Source organism: Aureobasidium melanogenum, assembly GCF_000721775.1.
Source record: "Aureobasidium melanogenum CBS 110374 unplaced genomic scaffold scaffold_12, whole genome shotgun sequence".
In the NCBI taxonomy this organism is placed as follows: domain Eukaryota; kingdom Fungi; phylum Ascomycota; class Dothideomycetes; order Dothideales; family Saccotheciaceae; genus Aureobasidium; species Aureobasidium melanogenum.
In genome coordinates this window covers 373507-397465 of record NW_024470064.1, presented here as the reverse complement: position 1 = coordinate 397465, position 23959 = coordinate 373507, and the positions used below count along the sequence as shown (strand labels likewise).

Here is a 23959-nt window from a genome sequence, read left to right as displayed (position 1 = left end):
ACCTTTGTCTTTTCTGGCTCTGGATCAATGCCGTTCTTGCGCAAAATCTCCTTCTGTCTCTCGAGGGCAGTGTCATAAGCAGCCTTCCTGGCCTCTGCAGTCTCCATGGGTTCGTCCTTGACTTCTGGGATTTCGGAGCGGATGAAGGAGACGATATCGATATTTGCAGATTGAGCTGCTTGACGTAGACGCTGACGTGCGGCTGCTCCTTGCAATCCGTCAAGGTATTCAACCAATGCCTCGTTGCAGGATGGAGGGACGTGGTAAATGTTCCAGATGTTTTTGAGCAAGTCGTTTTGTTTGGATTTGTTAAACTTCCAGGAGGGTCGGTCGTTGTGGTATTGTTCGAGGTAGCGGACGTAGTCAGGTACTGGCTTGTTGGTGTTGTCCTTTGGCGTGCGTACCTTGACCTTCTTTACAGCAGGTGTCTCGGTCTCAGAGGTGGTCTGTGGTGTGTCGTCCTTGTTTGTTGCTGATTGATCTTCCTTCTTCTCCTGCTTCTCTTTCTTCTCCTTCTTTGCCTTCTTCTTTTCCTCCTTAACCACGCTCTCGTCCTCCTTGTTCGCTGTCGTGGACGTCAAGTCGGCTTCCTGAGTGACTTCAGGTTGAGTTGATGTGGAGTTTGTAGATTCCTCAATCTTGTTCTTCTCGGCGGCTTTTGCTGCCTCGGCAGCGTCGTAAGCGGCTGCTTTTTGTGCGTAGTACTCGAGTTCGTCGTTGACCCAGGCTTGGAAATAAGTCTGAGCACTGTCCCCGTCTTGCTTCTTGGTGTCGTTGGAGAAGACGACGGACTTGCGATGACCTTGCTTGCTGTTGGGTGTGGCTAGGATGGACTTTTCTGGTGAGGCTCGCCTATAAGTCGAGTTAGCGCTAGTGAAAGGGACATAGAGACTGACTCGACCAAGACACAATTCATCACTATCATAGGGTTCGTCGAACAGGAAGATTTAGAACAGAAAAAGAAGAAAGGCATACAATCTGGAGGGCATCGGACTGGATATCGGAGCTACTGACGAAGACTGCAACTGCTTCTGTGCAGGGCTAGATACATTGGCTCCATTCTGAGATTGGTCGAGTCTCTGCTTCTTGGAACCCTTGGGTGTATCGGCGTCATCGCGAGAACGTTTAGTCGAGGTAGCAGGAGAAGCAGGTGGCGGAGCGGTGTCTTTGGCGTTTGTGAGACTCAAACCCAGTCTTTTCCAGGCAGGCACGCGTTGTTCGGTCATGGTTGCTGCAGCAAACAATAATCACATGCACGACCAAAAAAAGAAGGAACAAAAATTATGCGGAAGTCCATCTTCGTCCGGGGAAGGCGCGGGAGTGCCAAGGGTCGGCGTTGTTTCGCCAGAAGCTCCTCCATGACGAGAGGGCAAACGCGCGCTCATTCATACAGAGCTTCACTATCACCGCAATCCCATCGCCATCCATCACCTTGTTGTTTTTGTCTTATTGGCTTGCTTTGGCTGGAGTTTTCACACGGTTATAACCTCGATACACAGATCAGTTGCCCATCATGAGTGCGTTTTGCCTTGGTCCTACAGCTCGGCGTAGCTAACTCCCGCAACAGGCAGCGCAGGCTACGACAGACACATCACCATCTTCTCCGATCAGGGTCGCCTCTACCAAGTTGGTGCGTATCTGAGTCCACCATATCTAGGTAGCGCATTCCCTGGCTTACACTGAGCAGAATATGCATTCAAGGCCATCACTGCAGCAAACATCACCTCGGTCGGCGTCCGCGGTAAGGACTGCGCAGTCGTCATCTCGCAAAAGAAGGTCCCCGACAAGCTGATCGATCCCTCGTCCGTCTCGTACATCCACAGACTTTCGCCGTCAGTCGGCTGTGTCATGACTGGTTCCATCGCAGATGCAAGAGCTTCGGTCATGAGAGCGCGTGGTGAAGCTGCCGAATTCAGATACAAGAACGGTTATGAGATGCCCTGTGATGTTCTGGCCAAGCGCCTCGCAAACATCTCCCAGGTCTACACACAAAGGGTGAGATGCTCAACCTTGAGTGCCTTTGCGACTCGGGACTGACACGACGCAGGCATACATGAGACCCCTAGGCGTTGCCACGACGCTCATCTCAGTCGACTCCGAGTTCGGTCCTCAGCTTTACAAGTGCGATCCTGCAGGCTACTTCGTCGGTTACAAGGCCACCGCATCAGGTCCCAAGGCACAAGAAGCCATGAACCACCTCGAGAAGAAGCTGCGAAACAAGAACTGCGCTGAGGGTAACTGGGAGGAGGTCGTTGAGCTCGCCATTACCACTCTCAGCACAGTGCTGAGCGTTGATTTCAAGAAGGGTGAGATTGAGATTGGCATCGTCGGCGGTCCCCGTGCAGATGGAAAGGAAGGCACCACAAACGACTTCAGCACTCTGACCGAAGAGCAAATCGATGAGCGTCTGCAATCGATTGCTGAGAAGGACTGAACCTAACGACCTCCTACCTTCACGACGTCACATAATCCACCACATGCATGCTATGCCATCGCTCTCGCCGGCTCGCTTGCACACCGCACCGCCAGCAGTGTGGGTTGTTGCACGCAGCTCAGCGTGCGGAGCAGCCGGTAGCGTCATCTTATGAATCGAGCTGTGTTTTTACCCTTCCGTATCAAAGCATCATTTCCTTCTTTGTTCCACTAAACGTTACCCTTCCGTGGCCCTGTTTCTGCTTCAAGTGCCGGCGCCGGCGGCTGCTCGATGGTAGCTCTGATTGTGGCGCTCCTCCCCCACCTTTACCACTGAAACGCCCTCCGAACCCAAACAGCTCTAGGAATCGCCGACACCTGACATGGCCATGCACGTACGCTAGGCTTGCTTTCTCGTGCATCTGCCACACGTGTGTGCGTCTTCTTGACTGGTCCGTCTGAGCTGTCGACCGATTCACTTCCATACCTGGCGGCTTGGTGACGTCTTGGCCATCCATCCTCTGGCGTAAAACTGCCATTTTAGATCTGAACCCTCTTCCAATCATGCCTGCCCATAGCTGCAAAGACGACCATTTCCCTTGTTGGTGTACTTATTAACGTCTCTCCCAATCCATCCACAGCCTCCCCTTCGCTTCTGCACACCCTGCCTTGACTGTTCTATTCTTTCTTCTCCACCCGATCTGTTCGCATATTACCGACTTCGTTATATGTGTGACAATATGAAAGATACTTTTTCGGGACCCGCAAGAACCTATCCCCAGAATAACCACCTGGAGCTGTAAGGGTCGTTTATATATCTGTCGATCACTACCCATCCAGACCCATCTTCTCAACACAGCTGAAGTAGTTCCTTCTTTGCTCAATGACTGACGGATGTAAGATGTCCTTTGTACCCTACTTTACTACCAACCTGGAACCTCCCTCTCTGACATGCATTGCCTCAGTGAATGAGGCACGCGCCATGCGTATCGCCGAAATTCTTTCTGATTTCAGACATCTGCAACATTACATTGCAAACATTAGAGCAAATCCTTCAGCTGAAGACTACTACGAGGAAGGCTATTGCGTGCTTCGGCAATGTGCTGCAGAAGCCCAAGCCCTACTCTCTCAACCATTCGATTGCCAAGGACCGGAACCAGATGGTGATTGTGAGGAAGAGAAAGCGCAGCTCCAACGGTATGTTCTCCAGCTTCTTGGGATCCTTCTGATTTGAATCTGATTTCGAGATATAGGATTATGCTTGATGCAAGCATCCGACGCTTCAAAATTCAACAGATATATCTCAAAGCAAGTGCAGCTCTACGCTGGGTCAACTCGAGAACTGCCATCCTTGGAACAAGTCGGCCACAATCTATTCACACACCAGCGCTGCAACAGATAAACAGCACTATGCGAGCAGTAAGTCCAACTTTCTTCATCGATTTTCTTCGGAATTACCTGCTTGTGCAAGAAGCTCAGGAAGCACTTGATCCGAACCATTCGGCTGGGTCACTAGTGAAAATGCGGTCAACTGACATGGTTCTCCTTGCAGGAACTTGCATCGGTGACACCAGCTCGGGTTGAGCTGGCTCTACGATCCCAGGACAGCGTTCAGGGGAAATGGCTTGCAGAGGATCCTACATGGAGCACCATGGAAGAAACCATTCGGACCGGTCGATGATCGCATTGATCACTCGACCCACCAGCACCAAACGACCAAGCATCGGCATACTCTTGGAAATATCGATCGGTGGTAGACCAAATCTTTGGGTCCGCAAACTGTCGAGTCAAGAACAGCGGACTTGCAAAACTTTCTTGGCCGAGCCGCCGACAGAACCAACACCAACGGCATCAAACGTCGGATTCGGTTTCCTACCGCTCTTTGCGTCAAGGTCGTTCACCAAGTACACGTGCGGACACTCGGACAGATCCGCCGGTTTAGCTCCAAGCCCTCGGCGACGCCGACCTGCCACCGCATGCATCATTATCTTCCCGGACGGTTTATTCCCCATTAGTGCCATCGACACCATTGCCTTATTTCGAAGAATGGCTTGAATCATTTCGGCACACGGAAAACTACTGAGAGCTGCACCGGATAAAATGAGAGATGAAACAAGAATGAGGTGAGGTGAGGTGCTCTTCGGAATCTGGGGGTGGGCACTACCAAGAGACGAAGGATCAGTAGACTCATCTCATGCAGCTGCTGTCATCTCTGCAATATCCAGCTTAGGAAATAAATCTGCACAATAAAACGCATGATAATATTATGATTACACAGTACCTCGTGGCCTGACTCGAACAACAGCATATCTTATACTCGTTTTCGTACTCGCAAGAGGATCCGCTCTAAAGGTGCAAATTCTGATCCTGAAGGCTTCTTCCCTCTCAACGCTCTATCATTGTCCGCATATAGCATGACGTGCATAGCCTTACGGGAGAGCCATGCTTATTGACAGCCTTGTGATTTCGTGATTAGTAACGTCTGCGAACTTTGGTTGACTTCTTGACTCGTTCGTTGCTTCTTTCCCTGAAATTTAAAACGAAAGCATCGCTGCTGCAAAGTCTGGATGAATATTATAGTGGGTCTGTCATGAGGGTTAGAGTCAAACGACTCTATTCCACCGTCCACGGCCTCAAAAGACAGTCCGCCGAAGAAGCTTCTTCGATAACCATGATGTCTAGTCTCACATTGATTAGTCTTCAGCACTTCAAGGATCGCCGTGACGCAACTCAGCACCTGCATCGTTGCTCGAGAGACAAAAGAGGCTATCCGTCTCGATTGACGATCCTCATCTTCGACCAGGTCAAGTGTGCATATCGCACCTGTTGCCGCGCCGACTGACTTGAACCATCATTATCATGGTTATCACGGAACACTGACAGGGTAGTAATTCAACTTCCCAATATCTCATTGGATACCATCCACTGAGCACGCTAGCACACCTTAACTCTATGCACCCAACTGGCAAGATGGTGTTGCACTCCACGACGCTTCACCGCTCTTATCAGAACTTACTGCCATACATCAGCCGCCAGGTCGTCACGAAGATTACCTGATCATAGCTAAGTGATGCTTGAACGTAAAACATACCATATATCGCAAGTAGATCCATCAAAGTAGCTTGACTTAGAGTTCAGGAAAACAGCGCCGCCAACAGCTTTCGATCCTTCGGCCCTACCGAAGTCTCCCACTTTAAGCACACACTCCAGCCATCAATCCTAGCAATCGGGTTTTGACTCCACTGCAGACCCTTTGACCCCATTCCTCTGCAGTCAAGCAGCAAGACAGCCCCTCCGAAACGACGTCACAATAATCAGTCCCAGGTCAGGGCCAGGGCAAGGTACCTGGAAGATGCTCTATGGCAAGTCACGTGGAGAGGTACGCAGAAACTCCCAAGTCATCCCCGTACGTCGTATTAGGTATCGATGTCACTTTCCTCTGCTTTTGGTGGTACTGGACAAAAGTCACAGCAATCGAACAGGGAGACTCATCCATCGCGCCAGAGCATGTTCGTGACCCTTGCAATCTCGGGATCGCATGGAGACGGAACTTCTCAACCTATAACTGGCGTTCTTACGATCAGCATCTTAGCGAGGAAAGCTACCTAATAGTCAATCAGATCAACCATCCTATCATGAGGTGAGGTCTACTTCGGAACCTTGCAACCGGATCTTCATGGTTGCATGGTTCACGGCGCATTTCACGTGGAGAAGCAGTCTTGAGTTTGTGACACCATACCGGCCTTGGCTAGAAAACCCTCCGTCAAGCTCTGATTCGCTGGCTGGTCTGTCATGTGCTATCGTCCACCTACGCAGGTCATACTCTTTAGTCTCGGCCTTCGGATACAGTAGGTACCGAGATGCCCCCTCCTTCTGATCCCCTGACTTTGCACCGCCTTGCAAGATCCTCTGGTCTATATTGAAAAGACCAAGAAGCAGCCTAGCAGGAACATCAAGGTACGATTGATTGAGCTTGGTGATCTGTCGGGTCGGCTAGGTTTTCCTTACGGAGTTACTCCCCAAGGATCAGGTAAATTCGTGAGGTGGGGGCAGGGTTTCTCAGCCCCCACCTCACGAATTTACCTGATCCGCACCGAGTACTGCACGTTACCAAAAGCCCTATGGCAGCCCTACCCTTAATAAATGCATACTTTCAACTGCTTCCCGTCGGCACTGCGCCCGCAAACGCAAAGGACAGCAGCTCTTAATGTAGAATATGGTGGTCAGAGCCGACATCATCACCTTGACTCCGTCACAGCGACAAAGACCATGGGGATCACCGAAAGCAATATTGTTGTTGTTACAGGGCCAAGCCACATGTTCCTCATTTCCTGCATTCTCAAGGCTACTTGAGCGCTGCAGCCGCTCGGGGTCTCTTGCATCGCAGCTGCATGCGTAATGCACTGTGAAAGGGCCAGCTATCATGCGTGTGTGCGCAGACCTGATTTCCCAAGACCAAACAGGTGTTTGACATCGCAATTGGATTGGCAACGACTGCTCTCCTGCGAAAAAATAATGATCGTCAAGACATGGTCATCCGGTCTGGCTTCTGAATAATTCCGGTACAGCTATTCATAGAAGATGCATGTCAGAACGCTGTTTGCAACACGTGAAACCATATTGACAGTAAACTTGTTGTCGGACTCGGCGGCTGATTCACTGGTCGTGACAGATGCTCCGTGGTAGGTACAGTATCGTGGCAGGACTTTCATATGTCATCACGCACGAAGTGAATACTAATCACAGGCACAAGTTCCTCGTTGTCTTGTAAGAGTCTCTGCAAGCGACAAGGGCAAAGTCATGAATCGATTTGGCCCACAAATACTGACTGGACCGTTGCAATTCGACCTTGCATCATGAACGATTATAAAAGCTGTCATTATTGCTGTTCATCAAACCGTCTTCCTATGACGAACGAGCCACACTACTACCGTTGGTTCTCTCTCCAGCCCTTTCTCCACACTTCCCGAAAGGCTTGTTCCTGATCGATCTTCAGAGATCATCCAGGTACCGTCCCACTCTCGCTTGCAGCCATCTATCAAGTAGAATATTTTCATCAATGCCTCTATGCAGAACCGAAGACTCCATTTGTCGTTCTGGGACTGCCGATATTATAGCCGTCTTGCGAGCGTTTCGTGTCGACGCTTCGTACTCAGCAAAAAGCCTAATAAAGCACAAGCAATGACACGGAAACGGCGATATCAGCTTATGAGTGCGTGAGAGTGAGAAGGTGATCGCCGACCAACAGGAGTCGCGCGCCGACGGCGACAGCTGAAAAATCGTGGCTTCTTTTTGGGCAGAAACGAACATTTTCTGGAAAGAGAAGGAAAAACATAAAAACATTCCTGTGCGCGTGTTGTGGCGTGCTGAACAGCCCAGCTGAGAGTGGAGCTTGGCGCAATGTTTGGTTGACAGCGAAAAGCCATTTAGATCAGGGGTGAGCAGTGCGGAAGATGATACTTTTTGTCATCTTTGGCTGCTGTTTCTGCTGCTGAAGATTGATGAGAACGGGTGAACCGTGTTGTTGTTGTTATTTCTGCTCGATGCATTGAGGGCGCCTTCGATGACTTCAGGAGAATCATCCGTGATTGTGATTGTCGATTCTCTGTCATCATGAGGCTGGGACGTGATTCGCTTGCGCTTGTTTCGTGACGAGGTGGTTGGTTGTTGCTGGGTGATCACTGCCTTTTCCTGAGCAGACCATTTCGCGAGAATGGCGTCTTCAGATGGGTTGTCCAGATTGTGGTAAGAAGCATGGTGGCTGCAGCCGTCACACTCAAACGAGGTAGCAGCCTGTGAGATGACACGCGGGTTGGTATGAACAAAGTAGGGAGGACCAGCCGAAGCTTTCATCGTGGTGTAGAGTAAATGGATTATTGACCTACCTTGACTGGATGCAGCATAAAACGAAGACAAGGACATTTGTTGGATATCATGCCGTTCTTGTAATTACATGATCCGCGAGGAGGCGTGTAGTTCATGGAGCTCCAAACGCTGTTTGGGGGCACTTGCATGTTGGACATGTTGGTCAGGATGAATACACAAATTCCTGCGAATCTTGATCATATGTAGTGTCTGCCTTTGAGTGAAACTGCGGCGGCGCGTTGCGATGAGTGGTGGAAGATGGTGAGATCAGATAAGATATGACGTGCCAAGACCTTGATATAGGCCCGTCTGGGGTTCGAGCTGCCTTGTACTGAAGCCAGACAGCTTTGCGCCATCATCCATCTCGTCGCATCTGCTATTGTGATCAAGTCGTCAAGATGCCGAAATATAAGTCCATCTTCTCTCCAAGCGCTGTTCTCTTACTGACCTTCAATCACTCTTCTGTAGGTTTCCAGGCCATGGCCGAACAAGAATCGATCGAATACTCATGCGAAAACAGGCGATTACTGCGATGTCTACCTCACTCACGACAGTATGAGCGTGAGAAAGGCCCACAACAGCGGTCGCAACCATCTCAGAAACGTAGTCGACTACTACCAACGTACGCGCCGCCATACGGGACCAACCAGGAAGAGATGCGACTAACACAGCAGCACAGAGATCGGTCACGAAAAGGCTCAATCAGTCATCGATAGCATTACTTCTTCGTACGCCGCCGAAGGACAAGCAAGCGCGAATCCCATGTTACCCGGCGGAACCCATGCTGGTGTAGCAGCCATGCCCTTCGGTTTCCCTCCTGGCATGCCTCCACCACCTGGCGGTATGCCGTTCCCTCCACCGGCTGCAGGTCGCGGTATGCCACCATTCCCATTCCCTCCCAATGGAATGCCTCCTTTCCCTCCGAACGGAATGCCACCGCCTGCAGGCATGCCTTTCCCTCCTCCTGGCGGTATGCCCTTCCCTCCACCAGCTGGTATGCCATTCCCACCTAGCCCTGCTCCTGGTGCCGGCGCCCCTCCACCTGGAATGCCCATGTCGCACGACCCAAGACGCCAATAGGATGGTCATTGGAATCAGCACGCACGCAATCCATACATGCAGGAACAAGCGCCACCAAGAAGGCATTAGGAAGCTCTCGAACACCCAGTACACCCGAGGCACTTTGCAGAACAGCACGTCGTGGAATCTGAAGAAGTCAGGAAGACGCATGCAGGAAGAGTCAAAAGGGAACGGAGCTCTAGCCCTGACGTGGGTAGGCGACAAGACACGAGTGGCAGCAGAAAGAGAAGACGCTGATATTGCTTTGGATGGCGTTGAATTCGAGATGAAATTCTACAGGCGTATACGGAGTCGGTCGAGGTAAGAGGGAGCAAGCAACACATCAGCATAAAGATATCCTTCGAGGTTTTGTAGAACCAACGCGCTCTTTAGCAGCTGCGTAATAAATTATCCTCCATTTCTGTGAATATTGTTTCAGCTCCGTCTTATGCCTGATCAGGTTTGACACTGTTAAATCTATGTCTTGATGCCTCGGCCCTGGGCAAGTTGTGATGGTCTTCTGGGGCTTCCAGAATTGGTGACGTCTGAGTGCAGCGCGCCGAACATTGCATCTTTCACATGCGAACATGCAAACACCAGCCCATACAAGTCAACAACCGCCGCCATGGGTCTGATCGAGGCAGTCTACATCTTCAACGAGCGCAAGTACAGTAAACCCTTCCACCCTGACCGTCGCAATCTTTCCACTGACGCCATCTACAGCAATGTCATCGTAACTCATACTTTCACTGCGCGCCCACCACCTGCTTCCACTCTACTACCGCTATACCTTGCCCATGCAGAACCGAGACCGTCATGTATCTACCTGTCAGGAACAAACCCGCCGACACTACTGTTCTCCATGCTACAAGATGGCCTCTTGTTCATGAGTCCCTGCTCGACCGACACGGAACCACTCGTCGTCCTCGAGTTCTTGCATCGCGTCGCTGATGCCCTTGAAGAGTTTCTGGGTGCACCTTTGCTGGCTAGTAAATTGGAAGCAAACTACGATGTTATCGCCCAGGTCCTGAGTGAGATGTGTGATGGAGGGTTGATTGGTGGTACTGAAGCCAATGCGCTCAGAGATGTTGTCGACACACCGTCATGGATGGGCAAGTTGCTGGGAGGTGTAGGGCTACCTGGGTATGTTGAGGACTTGACAGCGCTATCACGAGTCCATCTAACAACAATCTCGCAGCACGTCTCCCGCCTTAAACGCTGGCCAAACACCATTTTCTGGCCTAGGAAGTGGTGGCAGTGGAAGCCTTACTCCTACACTATCAACCGCTGGCTCTCAGATTCCCTGGCGTCGCTCTAATGTCCGTCACACAAGCAACGAGATGTACGTCGATATTGTCGAAACCCTCTCCGTCACCTATGCTCCTTCAGGCCGTCCTCTGGCTGCCTTTGCAAACGGCAGTATCGCTTTTACCAGCAAGGTCTCTGGTGTACCCGACTTACTGCTATCTCTACGTGCCGGCAGTGGACCCGGTGCCGATAAAGTCAAACGCACAATGGAACGTCCAGTCTTCCATCCTTGCGTAAGACTTGCCCGCTGGCGCGACCACGCAGAACTTAGTTTCGTCCCTCCAGACGGCCGCTTTGTACTGGCTGGCTACGATGTAGATTTGCTAGACCCTTCAGCCTCGCCTCTGTCCGCCAAAGCCAATGATCTAAACTTGCCTGCTTCGATAGAAATACGCACAGGACTAGGCGCCACAGGTTCAGATTTCGAAGTCCGTCTCACAGTTAGTCATCGCTTTTACACCGGCACTGGCTCTTCTTCAGGAGCATCTTCAGGAGCAGGATCCGCAGCAGCAACAAGTCTATCAAATAACCTAGGTGCCCCTCGTCCAGCCACCCTCCGCGGCAACTCTGGCGATGCAAAAGCACCACTTCTCGAGGATTTGACCGTTAGTATTCCTATAACCGCTGCCGTACGCAATATCAGCGACTTGCGCGCTACAAAAGGCGAAGCACACTGGAGTCCCGGCGATACCTCCATCGAATGGAAGATTTCCGCAAAGGAAGCTGCAGGAATTAGCAGTGCTGGTTGCATTCTACGCTGTTCAGTAGTCGGCACCTCCTCCGATGATGACGAAGACTCAGCACCTCTTTCCAACGGCATGAAAAGCAATACCCACGACTACGACGACGATGAATACCAAATCCCCAACACCAAGCCCAACGACACGAACCCAGCAACAAACAAAAAGAAAGCAAGACAAAACGCAATTCTCATGCCCGGATCTGCGAGTCTGAGTTTTGGCGTCAAGGGATGGTTAGCCAGTGGTTTGAAAGTAGATAGTTTGGTCATTGATACTAAGAGGAGTAAAGGGCTTGGCGAGGGAGTGAGGCCGTATAAAGGTGTCAAGTATTTGACTGTGTCGAGGAAGGGTGTGGAGGTTAGATGTTGAGTGAGGACGGTTTTCAAAACATCAGATATAAATACAGTACGATATCGATTCTGGCTTGACTATGCTCAGTCCAAAGCTTGGAAGCATGAGAATGCGCATCCTTGCCCAGGACGTGAGAAAGAGTACATACACATGGTTTTCTAGTCACAATCTCGCGACTAAGGACCTCTTCTCCGTCCGAGGCATAAGGATTGTTATTGGAGGCTATCAAAATGCACAGTAGAAACTTGAGCATGAGTTTGATCATGGATATGGCCTTTAATGAACTTTTCTGTGTGGAGACAACATCTTTCTAATGTCCATCTTGAGTGACATGTGCCTAAACAAGCTATACATGTTGTTGCATCTTGTGTTGGCACGCTATACAACGATGATGGATATCCTTTGGCCAGCCTGAACCCTGCTAGAGTACTGCATAAACTCGTCAAAGTTTTTGCTAAGTTTGAGGAACCGCTACTGCTTCTCTTTGGTCATTGGTGAAGGGAGTGTGCTATCCCTGAGAATACATATAAAGTGTTTTCCACAGGAGCCTTTCTTGTCTGACCTTGCGAGCAGTTCATATGGTGGCATGTATCCACCGTAGTCTGGGAACGGATCAGGGCTGGCAGTTAGGGTGGCCAGTCGATGACGGTAATGGTTGCCTAGAGGCGACAGTGCCGCAACAAAGTGGAGGTTAACATGCATGATAGTGCTGACAAATGCCTTGCCAATGAGTCGAAGGGGAAAGTCTCTGTTGATAACGCTTGGATGCTTGTTGTGCAAGTTGTATAACAGTCCCATCCTGATGCACAGCCGAGGGTAGAAAGAGTCGTCGAGCTAACAGCTAATCGGTGTAGACACGAGAATGACTTACCATCCCTCGTTGTACATTTGACAGGATCATAGGCGCTAAAGCCTGACTGACATACCTCATCCTTGGCGAAAGTGTTTGGACCGTCATAAGCAGTCTCTGCATGGTAGTTACGCCAGTGTGTGTAGAGCCTGGCGTCTTGAGAATTGCGCTTGTGGTTCGCACTAGGCACCTGCCATTCGCGGTGTAGCTCAGGACGGTATATAAGAGCCTCTACTGGATTGCGACAGTGAAAGGTACAGTGATGCCAGAGTCTCGCTAGAGTATCGGCAAAGCCCTTCTAACACCTCATCACGCAGCGGAAGTGGTCTTCTTCATATAGCGCGTACTCGTGGGCATCGTCATCACGGTGACTCCAGACGTGGGCAAGGGTAGCGTTGGCCTCGAAGATCTTTGCACATGCAGGCACCGGACACTGAAAACGAGCGTCTTCATCGTTGTCGGCAGTGAGTCCATAGGCTGTTTCTACCAGAAGCTCCTCAATGAGAGTGCTGTAGATTAACCCTCAACGACCTGCGGTGAGGATCGAGAAAGGGAACTTGTTCCTCTGGCTAGCAGAGGCGGCTGATAGTTTCTTGACGGCAGTAGTCTTTCGTAGATGAGAGGGAAGATCTGTATTGTGTTGGTTAGCAGTTGCATAAAGGTGCAGATACGAGGAATACATACTCTTTTCGAGGTGTTCATGGAGCTTCTGGGGGCTCGTGAACTGCATGGGACACCAGGAACACTTGGTCTTTGATCCACTCTTCCTCAATGGAGCCTCAACAGGAGCAGGGATGTCGACAGCGTCAGACTCGATATGGTCGTCCAAGTCACTCTCGAGAGCAGTTGAGTCTTCGTACTCGGACTCCGAGAACTGAATAGCATCGGTTTAGTCAAGTTGTCCAAAACGAGTAGTCCTTTGGCGTTTGCGTGCAGGCTGGTGCACAGACGAGACTGGACTTGCCGATGTGGTTGAATGGTGAAAGTGGTCAAGGAGGTGAAGGAATTGGAAGAGAGAACAATACAGTCTCTCGAAGTCTGAAGGAAGGTCAAAGATGAGGAAGGTGTGACGTGCCGATAACGCGTGGGCCAAATGAATCACAAATGAGAAAGAGCAACAAACAAGAAATAAGCGGTGCCATGTGCTAACAGAGAGAGGTCAGCACCTGCTGGGCGTTCGAGCTGACACATATGACTTTGAACCTACATTTTACATTGTCATGCCAAGCAGCATACAAGTATCGAGGACAAGTGCTTTCTACTGTTCGTTGGAGACCACAAGGCAAGGAAGAGATTTGGGTAGTCCTGACCCATCCAAATTACATGATCAACAGCACCATAGAAACCAACATATCCTCGACAAAATCAAGGGAAACGAAACAACCAGACAGACGAACCAAAAGGGAATAAGTGCGATAATCTTCATTCTTTGCCATTTGCTTTAGCTCTCATTTCTAGAATGTACAATTGCCTCCTCTCTCAGCCAGTGGTATCAAGATGTTGTCGGGAGAGTAGTTTAGAGCTGGCCAAGGGCGGCGGCACGCTCGTCTTCGAGCTTGGCGTAGAACAGATCGCGGCGGCGGACGGCGGGAACGTGGAAGCCTGTTGTTGGGGATCCTCTGTTAGTCTTTTGTTCCTTTCTCTTTCTCTCGTGATTTGTTCTTGGAGATGTGGTGAATGTGTAGCATTGGTCGAGGGGGTTCGACAGTCGATGGTGTTGATGTGGTATTCGTGACTCGAGATTCGGGTATATCGTCCGTATGTTGCATCCAGCCCAGTATTGCGAGAGACGTAACCAGCAGTCGAAAGATCGAGCGGAAAATAGAAGGTAACGCATCGTCGGGGAGTAATGAGAATGGTTTTACGTACCGTACCACCAGAGGTAACCGGCCGAGGTACCGAGACCTGTCAGTTGTCAGTCCACTTGCTCACGATTGCAATCTCACAGAACCAATCTTACCGAAGGCGACGGAAAGGTCGAGGACGAGGCCTCTGCGGAGCATCTACATAGTCCACACGTCAGTAAGCTTGTTCCAGATTCGGTCGGTAGTCGGTTGTCGCGCGCGACGATCGATTGCGCAAGGAAGTCGGAGGGCTCAATTGGACAGGACGTACACCGGTGATGGGCTTGACAGGCATTGTGAATTTGTGGTTTGGGGTTGTATTGCGGAGTGGAGAGGTTGCGCGCTTGCAATTCAAGGCTCTATCGGTATGCAACCGCATGAGGTGACGACGGATTACTCCGGCAGTGCCAAGCCCGTCTGTCAGCTGTTTCCCGCCGATTATCCTTCCAATTATTCTTTTTGTTTTTACATGTCTGTCTCGTCGTGTGCTCACATGTGATAGATCGTGATCTGGATAGAAGATGTGGTTTCATGTACAATATGGATTGATTCTGTTATATGCAACAGACGCATAGCCCTGTTTCCGCCTATATCTTACAACAACACACGACCACTCTCGCGTGACATGTTCAAACAAAAGGACATGTACAAGTCAAGACCTCTCAAACAAGGCCCCGATAGATAAACAACTCAAGCCCTTTCCCTTAGAAACACCCGTGAAAATGCAAAAATGCTTTGCAACTTTTTTCCCTTTCTCCACCCAGAGAGAGCCATCAACTTCAGACAGCCTTGCCCCAGCTCTGCTTCCTGGTCTGCCTGTCTTCACGCGCCTCTCTCTTGGTGCGTCCCCACTTCTCCTTGATCTTTTCGAGCTCAGCCTGCCTCTCTTCCTTGATCTGTGGTGCCGAGCAGCACAAGCTGACGAAGAACTGGCTGCACTCGAACTTTTCGGCCAATCGCACTCGTGTCCACTTGCGCGGGTCTTCTGCTCGGAGTCGTCTGATTTCTTCAATATCGGCTTCCTTGAGATGGTACTTCTTCTCGTAGATTGGTCGCACTGGAGGAGGCAAGGATGTGGAGGTTTCTGCGGAAGAGGCAGTGGATCGGAGGAGGGTGTGTAGGCGACGTCGCGGGTCGTCCTTGGGCAAGAACTTCAAGGGGGTGTGGTAGACGTTTGGCGCAGACGAAGGTGGGTTGTAGATGATGTGGTCTTGTGAGCCGGTGTTGTCGGTGAATGAAGGGTCGGGCTGGACGAGCAGCATCTTTTTTGTGCGGCGGAAGGACGAGACGTGGCGGCATTGCTGCTGCTGGAGCGAGCGCAGGCACTGCTGGCCATTTTGTTGCAGCGAGTGCGATATCCTTAATGTCGTGTGCATTGTGATTGTGTGTGTAGAGTGGAAACGAGGGTGGTGCTGCTACTGGTGCTTCTGCGAGTCGAAGCAGCGAAATCAACTGGAAAGTTGCTCCGACCCAGAGCACAGACCTCTCCCCCATTCGACTCGTCCTCTCGACCCTTTGATACAGACAACACTCGATCACATGCACAGTACAACAGACGTAAAACAGAATAAAAGTGTATATATTGTCTTTGGCATGCATGAAATAAACATGAGCCACCATCCGTGGCTCGCGCTGTCGCCATAGACATGCCTGCTATGGCGCCGCTTGTATAGAAATTGAAGCCAACATGACAAAAGAGGAAATTCGCTTGTATCGATATCGCAAGAAAGAAAACGCCTGTCGTATGCCACATCAACTCTTCGTCCTCGTCCTTGTCGTCCAGCATCCTACTTCATGACGCGGTCGTACGAGATGCCCTTGACGCTGCCACCAGCCATGCTGGAGCGCACGTTGCGCTTGAATCCATCACGGTCGCGTGCCAGGTCCTCGGCTGCCTCCTTGTTCAACGGATCGCTGGCATTGGGCTCGAGGAACAGGAACTGCAGACCGACGATGACAGCGTTCAGATTGAGCACTGGCTTCCAGTCCTCGCGCAGGATGTTCAAGCACACGTTTCCCTCGAGGTCGATGTTGGGGTGGTAGATCTTTTGCGTGCACTTGACCTTTGGCGGCTCGTGTGGGAAGTTTTGGCTGATGTTGAATGTGAAGTTGAAGCTGCCATTCTTGTACATGCCCTCGTCGGGTGCGATGGTCAGGCTGAAGTGCAAAATGTCATCGGGGTCGGGGAAGGTCGTCGTCATGGTGCTACCGAGCGACAGTTCCGAGAGATCTGTTGCGGTATCCGTCAGCACATGTAAGGCGATTGTAGTTAATGTCTACTTGCCCTTCTGCACACGCAGTTGTGCGGCCGTGACCTTCTTCTTCTTTGCGCCACCGGACGCAGCGGCTTGGTCCTTCTGCTGCTGTTGTTTCTGTCATGACCAGTCAGCCGTGGCTTGTCGGCAGTGCCCTCACACCATGCATACCATAGACCAGATCTTCAACATCTTGAATGTGTGTCTGAGGGGTGACTAGACCGACGAGGCCGTTCGAGGTTGGTGATGTCCTGAAGCGAGAGTGGAGCTGGTTGGAAACTGCAGAAGCCGGGCTGGGAGTGAAAGAGCAGGTGCCGAAGATCGATGGCAAAGGAGACTTGACTTGATGTCGTGTGTTACGACTTGCGAGTTGCGAGACAAATCACCGTCACATCCAGTCCCAATGAGGCCCCACGCTTCACCGCCTTCGCTGTTTCGTCATCACCCTGTCTCGAGTCTTGACATTCTCTTTTCATCTTCACTCTGTTCATCAGATTGATTGAGACAAATCAGACCAAAGAAATGGCAATGTCGAGATACACATACTGCTTGGTCTCCTTACACTCAAGGACATTCGAGATGAGTGGTCCAGATTCCAGGATGAAGTCAAGTTGTGTGTGGTGTGACCCTGTTCCATACTATCACCTTTTTGATAAGGACCATTCATACACTGTGAACAAATTGATTCTAAGAGCTTAACTGAGATCCGAGTTCGTTAAGCATTCTGGCTTGTAAAGCCGAAATATCTAGTTATACGGCCAGCAAAGATCACCGCCGCATGATTACGAGCTTTAGGTAACTTTGGAAGCTATAGTTTGGTGTGTTCTCTATCCATGAATCACAAGCTTCTCAACTATCTCAATATGGGTGAAGACAGCTGGTTCATTCGCACGTATGATGTTTCCTGCAAACAGTGCACGAAAGTGAGGTGTATGAATATTTGTTCGGCGTTCGAGGATACACCAGACCACAAATCTAGCAATGACACCAACATCTGTTTCTCTCAACAACCTACTGCTGTTGAGCAGTGGCAACCTGCACCACCATTTTCATCCTCATCGCACTGTTCGCCAGAATCTTGACAGCTTTCTCTTCTTCGGCTTCCTTGACGCCTACCAACTTCCTCACGCCGAACTTTGCCTTTGCTTCTCTGGCCTTGATTCCTTCATCCAGCTTTTTCTTTAGACTGTTGTTAACAGTCAGTGCAGAGTGTTTGAACAACAATCTCAACAAGGCTTCTACCAGCAGACTGACTCGTGCGTTCTCGACATAGTTGGTGTAGTTTGCAGAGTAAGGCAAAAAGTGTTTTTCGAACTGGATCTGTGACATGGTGTCGGCATGATAGATAGGCGCTTCTGAGGAAATGATTGGGCGAAGCAGATTTTGGCAGAGTAAAGCGTGTGAATGGGGCTCTAGCCAGGGGGTTGGTGGTGAGACGAACAGCATAAAGATGTCCAATGGCAGAGGGCGGAGGAACTCTGTTACTAGGTCGAAACAGTCTTCGACTTCCATAAAGGCATGTTCGTAGTGGAGCGAGATTTGCGTGAGCTACTGGGCATTAGATGGCATGTCCGCTACCAAGAAGAAAAGGTGATGCTTACCAGAGCGATCAAGCGCTGACGCAGTCGTACGGCTTCGTATCCACCATAATCTGAAGATGCGCTATACTCATTGTCCACATCCGGATCTGGTGTAGACGAAGATGGCCGTCCTCTCTTACGCGACTGACGTGTCGAGTTTGTTGCTTTAGGCGATGAGGGCAGATCATCTTCCTCTTCTTCAGATTCATCCATGTCCATGTAATCAGCGTATTCTTCCTTGTCGAAATCTATCGTTTTCCTCGGCATTCGTTCTTCCGCTTTCTTCTCTTTAGGTGGTTTGGTCTCGTTCTTCCAGATCTCACGAAACTCATCCAAGTCTTTCTTGCAACCGTTGGCGAGAATCGCTCTCATGACTCTTCTTTTGCCGGCTCTACCGTCACCTGCCGTAAGACAGTACTGCGCAATCAGACTCTCCGATAGCAAGGTATTGGCTGCTGCTTCCTTGTCATTGTCTCTGAGGGGTTCGGCACCTGAGATTCGTTCGCATAGATCATCTTCAAGCACGTCGAGCATAAAATTGAGCCAAGATCTCCACCTCTCCCATCGCTTTGGGTACTGACATGAACAGTTGAAAGCCCATCCAATCACAGCCCAAAAGTCCTCGGCAAGATTCCAAAGTGCACCTTTGTTAGCTATGTTGATCGAGAACTTGTGTTCATCTTCTGTGCCGACAGCGTGATCTCCAGTACGTCGTCGCCTGTCCCGAGAGTCAAACTTGTCCAGAAACTTGAAGGCTGAGGTGAAGTTGGCGTTGGCAGCACCAACAATCGAATTGACATGTTTGAGGAAGAATAGTGCATCGTTAGCTGTCTTTACACTATCCGGTTCTGTGGCTCGGTTTGTCCAGATAGGATGTACAGCTAAGGTGGCAACGACTGCTAGTACCTGAGGAGATGGCACATAAGTGGGTAAGGTTTCTCCATCGACAGTGCCATCAGTGCCTGCGATGAGTGTGTTCAACAGTAATGGAAGAGCTTGTGAGACTAGGCCAAATTAGAGAAGCTTCAAGCAGACATTTTCAGGCGAGATTGTACAAAGCTTTTCTTCAATATAGACATTGATGATATCTCGAAGCTCAAATGGTAGTGGCTTTACTGGTCGATATTTCTTGAGCTTTTTTGCTGGCTCAGGTGTTCCAACCATTTGTGAGCTCGGAATTGGCACAGCGACCTGTGAAGATGGCGGTAGTGACATATTCACGTCGCCTTTCTGTGAATGTACATATTAGTGGTCAAGAAGTTCTTGGGAGACGCGTTTCAAAGCAACACGGAAGACGCGACCGATATTGGTGCCAGCTCCCAAGAGCAGGGTTACCCGCAGCAAGCTCAGGCCCCACAAGCGTCACCGCTATGACTTAGTGACATCTCCGAGGCCCTATCGTCGTCCTTGTTTGTGACCAACCAATATATTTCTAATCCGCACGAGACCTACGTGGCTGGGTCACGGGCCTTTCTTTGTGCTTACAATCGATTCTTGCGACCTCACTTGAATGATATTTTCTGCATCTTTCGAGCGTTTTCCTCAACATACATCTTTCTGCATTGCATCGCATATCAGCGAAGAACCATCATGATGGCATCTATCTATTCTCATCTGAGGAGCGTGAATAAGCACAACCTACGCACACTAAGAAGACAGCCGCTGAACGAACTTTCTGGAGCTCTAGGCGATCTGGGAACTTTACTACCTCTACTCATCGCTCTCACTTTGACTAAGAGCATATCGTTATCTGCTACTTTAGTTTTTTCTGGACTTGCAAACATAGCGACAGGAGCTGCATTTGGTATACCACTACCTGTTCAGCCTATGAAAGCTATAGCCGCCATTGCCATCAGTCAGTCATATACCAAGACTGAGAATATCTCGGCCGGTCTGTTTGTAGGAGGAGTTGTGACACTTCTCAGTCTCACAGGCCTTCTCAAATGGTTCGGACGTGTGGTACCTATCCCTGTCGTCAGAGGTATTCAAATGGGCGCTGGCTTCGCCCTGGTCATTTCAGCAGGGACTAGTCTTCTCAAGCCACTCGGTTGGGTTAGTCCAAACTGGTCAGACAACTGGCTATGGGCAATGGCTGCTTTCATCTTTCTCCTTGTATCTTCCTTGGTGCCACGAGTCCCATACGCTCTGCTGGTCTTCATACTCGGACTTATGTTCGCTGGCATCCAACTCAGGACCTCCCACTCATCAACACCCTCAGGCTTCCAAACCTGGCACCCAAGAACCTACGTCCCCTCACCCAAAGACTTCTACAAAGGCGCCTTCGAAGCCGGTCTCCCTCAACTACCCCTCACAACCCTAAACAGCATTCTAGCTGTAACCTCCCTCTCAGCATCCCTATTCCCCTCCTACCCTCCTACCCCCTCAAACACTCAAATCGGCCTCTCAGTAGGCATCGCAAATCTGATCGGCTGCTGGTTCGGCGCCATGCCCGTCTGCCACGGCTCCGGCGGCCTCGCAGCCCAATACCGCTTCGGCGCCCGCAGCGGCGCCAGCATCATTCTCCTCGGTCTCGTAAAACTTGTCCTCGGCTTAACAGCCGGCGAATCCATTATCCCCCTCCTCCAACGCTTTCCCAAAAGCCTCTTGGGGATTATGGTCCTAGCTGCTGGAGTTGAGTTGGCTAAAGTCGGTCAATCATTAGATGACGTACAAGATGCCTGGGAAGAAACAGAACAGGAGAATGAAGATGGAAATGCGGATAAGAGACGTGAGTTCAATGAGCAGGAGAAGAAGAATCGGTGGGCTGTTATGTTGGTTACCGTGGCTGGGTGTTTGGCGTTCAAGAATGATGCTGTAGGCTTTATTGCTGGTATGGTGTGGCATTGGGGTTTGCAGATTTCGGATTTGGCGAAGCAGAGACAGTGGAGTGGCCAGAGGAGGTTGACTCGTTTCTTTACTTCGCGAGAGTACAGGGATGGTGAGGATGCGCCTTTGTTGCACAGCGACGATGCTTGAGAGCTGGATTGGCATAGGTCACTTGAGTAATTGTTGCAGTAGATCCTTATGACTAGGAAATTATTCATCGAACCTGTTAAAGCCGTATCAAAGAAAGCTGGAACGCGAAGAACATTGAACATCAAATGCAACAAGTGCTATGTACTGGATATGTGAATGCAAGAGTGAAAGAGACAAAGTAAAGACATTATATTCATTGCTCGCCACCACGCTTGTGCCGTGATCCCATTTCATTTCGTGACGAAGAAAAAAGCTCGAGATGGTCATGAGAATAGCTATCCACAATCTTAAACCTCCTCCTCGTCGATCGAGTAGGCTCTGTAGCCCTGCTTGACAATATCCTTCAATCTCTTGTCCATGACATTTCTGCCGTCAAGAGTTCTCCAGACCTCGTGGGGTGCCTTGTTGACGACATCCCAGCTGATCAAGTTCTCAGTCAGCTTGGTCAGGTCACGTTGCTTGCGCTCCCATTCGCTGTCACGGCGGTTGCTGATGCCACTGCTGATGATGACGAGAGGAACATCAGGAGTCTGGATGGTACGGGCGCTAGCCACTTCGTTCTTGGTCAAGGAATCGGCGACGAGGTTCTCCTGGAGCTGAGCCTTGATGAACTTGCCACCCTGGTAAGCCGAACGACCGTAGACGCGGTCCTCACGAGTGCGTCCGTTGAAGATGGCGCCAAAGTTGCGCTGGAGACCAAGTGGTGAGAGGATGCCCCAGCCCCAGAGAACAAAGCCTCTGTACGGGCCTCCAATACGGTGAAGAAGGTCTTCATGGAGAGGGTCAATCATCATAATACCGGCGATGTTGCGGACATGACGAGCGGAGAAGATGCGTGAAACAATGGATCCGTAGCCAGCAGAAACCAAGATGAAGGGACCCTCCTCACCAGCAACGGCCAGAGCCTCAGACAATGCATCGGCAGACATACCAGCGCTGTGAGGGCTAGGGGCGCTGTCAGACCAGGCGTAGCCAGGACGATCCCAGTAGCAGTAGCGGTCAATAGTGCCATTCTTCCAAGCAGCATAAGCCCAGTGCTCAAAGTCGTACTCGGAAGGACCTTCGCCAGCCTCGAGCAGGAGTGTTGGGTTGGCAACGCCATCAGGGGTGTAAGTGACGTTACCCAGACAAGCAAGGTGGACCTGGTACTTGTCGCCGTCGACATAGTATTTGTCGCCGTCCATAGGCAGAGTAGCGTCACGAGCGCGCAGGATAAGAGTTGCGGTCATGAGGACGGCAATAACAGCATAAACAATGAGGATCAAGGTTGCAATAGAAACGGCCAACCACTCACGCAGTGTCCTGCGTGTCTCAGCACGACCAGTGAGACGCTCCTCCTCTTCCCTCTTGCCCCAAGCCACAACTCGATCGGTAATGACACACCAAAGGCCGATAAGAGTGGCCCAGGCAATCGAAGCAATGCCCGGCCAACCCTCTTCAACTCTCAGGCGGGGAATGGCAAGGATCATGATCAGGTCGATAGCCAAGATGGCGGTGATGATTCCCATAGTGATGCGCATGCCCTTGGCGGGTGCGGCAAAGAAGAGGATGGCGACCAGAAGATTACCAGCAGTGAGGGTGGTGTAAGAGAAGTCGAAGAAACCAGAGCCTCTGGTGTGCAGACCGGGAGGAGAGACGAAGATACTGACGAACAGCAAAACCCACCAGATGAAGTTGATGAGGAAGAAAAGGACAGTGATATATCTCAAGAAGCGAATAGTCCACAGGTTGTAGGGAGAGACCTGTGACAATCAGCACAACTATACGACGACATGATAGCGTTGACTTACAGCTGGGTCGTCGGGATCTAGGTAGCCATCTGAGTGAGGAGGACGAGGTTGAGGCGGTAAGAGTCTGGTTCTCTCGTCTGCTTCACGCTCTCTTCGTTCGTAGGAACGTCTCGACGGAGGACGTCTGCTGTCTTCGGTCGAGCCTCTGGGCGTGGTTGAGCCATCGTCGAGCTGCTCATCGTCATTGTTCTTCGAACCCCACAGAGAGACCATCTTGTTATAGGTGCGACAGGTACCTTGTACTTGCCGGCGAAAGTTTAATGTCAGAATAAGAAGAAGAACGAGGGACGGTCAAGATCTTGTAGGAAACGCTCCATGGAGCTCCAGGCAGCGCAGCGGGAAATCAAGCACCCAGCCACAATGACGCTATGCATCCCCGCGAACGTCAATCATGATCAACGTCGCCCTCGTATGGAACGCATGTGATTTTCATAACCGATGCGTGGGCCTGGAACTTTGAAGTCAAAATTGGATCGTATGCTCGTCCGTATCACAAGAGCTGTAATCCCAAATCTCTTGTCCTCATTCTGTCAGACTCACAGCTTGACATGCCAGCATCTTCATATCTTACTATATGCCGAACCGTCATATCAGAACAGTGACATGCATGCAATCTTTGTAGTCGGGATCTGGGCCGCTTTGCCTTACGCTAGTTAAGCAAAGCACATCTGTTTGTTATCCACTTCTAATTGAGCTTGGAAAACTATGTCTGTGCTTCAGAGAAGCGGACGGGCAAGTCGGTCGATCATAGAAGCTTAAGGCGATCGAAGCGCCAAGGGCGGTGGATAGATTGAGTAGGGGAATGTCAACCGAAGCGATTGAATGACCATCGAAGGTTTCGACTCCATTATGAAGGCAACAGATGAAGGCATCGATGTGGGTCATCCTCGCTGCCAAGCCACTAGCTCTTCGGCGGAAAGAGTGACTGC

At 50.5% G+C, this 23959-nt stretch overlaps 12 protein-coding genes across 12 annotated transcripts; 5 read left to right on the top strand and 7 right to left on the bottom strand.

Moving 5' to 3' along the window:
- Positions 1 to 105: 105 nt before the first annotated feature.
- M437DRAFT_75851 (proteasome core particle subunit alpha 1) lies at positions 106 to 2434 on the top strand (the record flags this gene model as incomplete). Its single annotated transcript, XM_041026498.1, has 4 exons — positions 106 to 109; positions 1568 to 1630; positions 1688 to 1995; positions 2048 to 2434. 4 exons carry the CDS (start codon positions 106 to 108, stop codon positions 2432 to 2434), a joined length of 762 nt encoding a protein of 253 aa, XP_040879235.1.
- An 879-nt stretch (positions 2435 to 3313) lies between these two features.
- Positions 3314 to 4093, top strand: M437DRAFT_50137 (uncharacterized protein; the record flags this gene model as incomplete). Its single annotated transcript, XM_041021956.1, has 3 exons — positions 3314 to 3609; positions 3666 to 3831; positions 3965 to 4093. 3 exons carry the CDS (start codon positions 3314 to 3316, stop codon positions 4091 to 4093), a joined length of 591 nt encoding a protein of 196 aa, XP_040879234.1.
- Positions 4094 to 8079: 3986 nt separating this feature from the next.
- On the bottom strand, positions 8080 to 8408 carry M437DRAFT_13036 (uncharacterized protein; the record flags this gene model as incomplete). Its single annotated transcript, XM_041018692.1, has 2 exons — positions 8080 to 8205; positions 8298 to 8408. Coding segments are annotated over 2 exons (237 nt in total), but the record flags the coding sequence as incomplete, so codon positions are not given.
- Positions 8409 to 8675: 267 nt separating this feature from the next.
- Positions 8676 to 9357, top strand: M437DRAFT_75848 (uncharacterized protein; the record flags this gene model as incomplete). Its single annotated transcript, XM_041026497.1, has 3 exons — positions 8676 to 8745; positions 8798 to 8899; positions 8957 to 9357. 3 exons carry the CDS (start codon positions 8676 to 8678, stop codon positions 9355 to 9357), a joined length of 573 nt encoding a protein of 190 aa, XP_040879232.1.
- Positions 9358 to 9961: 604 nt separating this feature from the next.
- On the top strand, positions 9962 to 11753 carry M437DRAFT_75847 (clathrin adaptor, mu subunit; the record flags this gene model as incomplete). The annotated part of the gene is made up of 3 exons (XM_041026496.1): positions 9962 to 10002; positions 10060 to 10479; positions 10535 to 11753. 3 exons carry the CDS (start codon positions 9962 to 9964, stop codon positions 11751 to 11753), a joined length of 1680 nt encoding a protein of 559 aa, XP_040879231.1.
- Positions 11754 to 13108: 1355 nt separating this feature from the next.
- Positions 13109 to 14021, bottom strand: M437DRAFT_85107 (uncharacterized protein; the record flags this gene model as incomplete). Its single annotated transcript, XM_041028238.1, has 3 exons — positions 13109 to 13215; positions 13270 to 13459; positions 13983 to 14021. 3 exons carry the CDS (start codon positions 14019 to 14021, stop codon positions 13109 to 13111), a joined length of 336 nt encoding a protein of 111 aa, XP_040879230.1.
- Positions 14022 to 14101: 80 nt separating this feature from the next.
- M437DRAFT_49981 (cytochrome-c oxidase, subunit VIIa) lies at positions 14102 to 14724 on the bottom strand (the record flags this gene model as incomplete). The annotated part of the gene is made up of 4 exons (XM_041021925.1): positions 14102 to 14187; positions 14455 to 14490; positions 14546 to 14588; positions 14701 to 14724. The coding sequence occupies 4 exons, from the start codon at positions 14722 to 14724 to the stop codon at positions 14102 to 14104; spliced, it is 189 nt and encodes a 62-aa protein (XP_040879229.1).
- A 484-nt stretch (positions 14725 to 15208) lies between these two features.
- On the bottom strand, positions 15209 to 15691 carry M437DRAFT_50086 (uncharacterized protein; the record flags this gene model as incomplete). Its single annotated transcript, XM_041021945.1, has 1 exon — positions 15209 to 15691. The coding sequence occupies one exon, from the start codon at positions 15689 to 15691 to the stop codon at positions 15209 to 15211; it is 483 nt and encodes a 160-aa protein (XP_040879228.1).
- Positions 15692 to 16216: 525 nt separating this feature from the next.
- On the bottom strand, positions 16217 to 16876 carry M437DRAFT_49922 (uncharacterized protein; the record flags this gene model as incomplete). The annotated part of the gene is made up of 3 exons (XM_041021917.1): positions 16217 to 16659; positions 16726 to 16783; positions 16856 to 16876. The coding sequence occupies 3 exons, from the start codon at positions 16874 to 16876 to the stop codon at positions 16217 to 16219; spliced, it is 522 nt and encodes a 173-aa protein (XP_040879227.1).
- An 819-nt stretch (positions 16877 to 17695) lies between these two features.
- On the bottom strand, positions 17696 to 19479 carry M437DRAFT_75843 (uncharacterized protein; the record flags this gene model as incomplete). The annotated part of the gene is made up of 3 exons (XM_041026495.1): positions 17696 to 18232; positions 18286 to 19268; positions 19320 to 19479. 3 exons carry the CDS (start codon positions 19477 to 19479, stop codon positions 17696 to 17698), a joined length of 1680 nt encoding a protein of 559 aa, XP_040879226.1.
- A 375-nt stretch (positions 19480 to 19854) lies between these two features.
- M437DRAFT_66636 (uncharacterized protein) lies at positions 19855 to 21240 on the top strand (the record flags this gene model as incomplete). Its single annotated transcript, XM_041024797.1, has 1 exon — positions 19855 to 21240. The coding sequence occupies one exon, from the start codon at positions 19855 to 19857 to the stop codon at positions 21238 to 21240; it is 1386 nt and encodes a 461-aa protein (XP_040879225.1).
- Positions 21241 to 21527: 287 nt separating this feature from the next.
- On the bottom strand, positions 21528 to 23243 carry M437DRAFT_49839 (mitochondrial integral membrane protein-like protein; the record flags this gene model as incomplete). Its single annotated transcript, XM_041021902.1, has 2 exons — positions 21528 to 22982; positions 23031 to 23243. 2 exons carry the CDS (start codon positions 23241 to 23243, stop codon positions 21528 to 21530), a joined length of 1668 nt encoding a protein of 555 aa, XP_040879224.1.
- Positions 23244 to 23959: the final 716 nt, after the last annotated feature.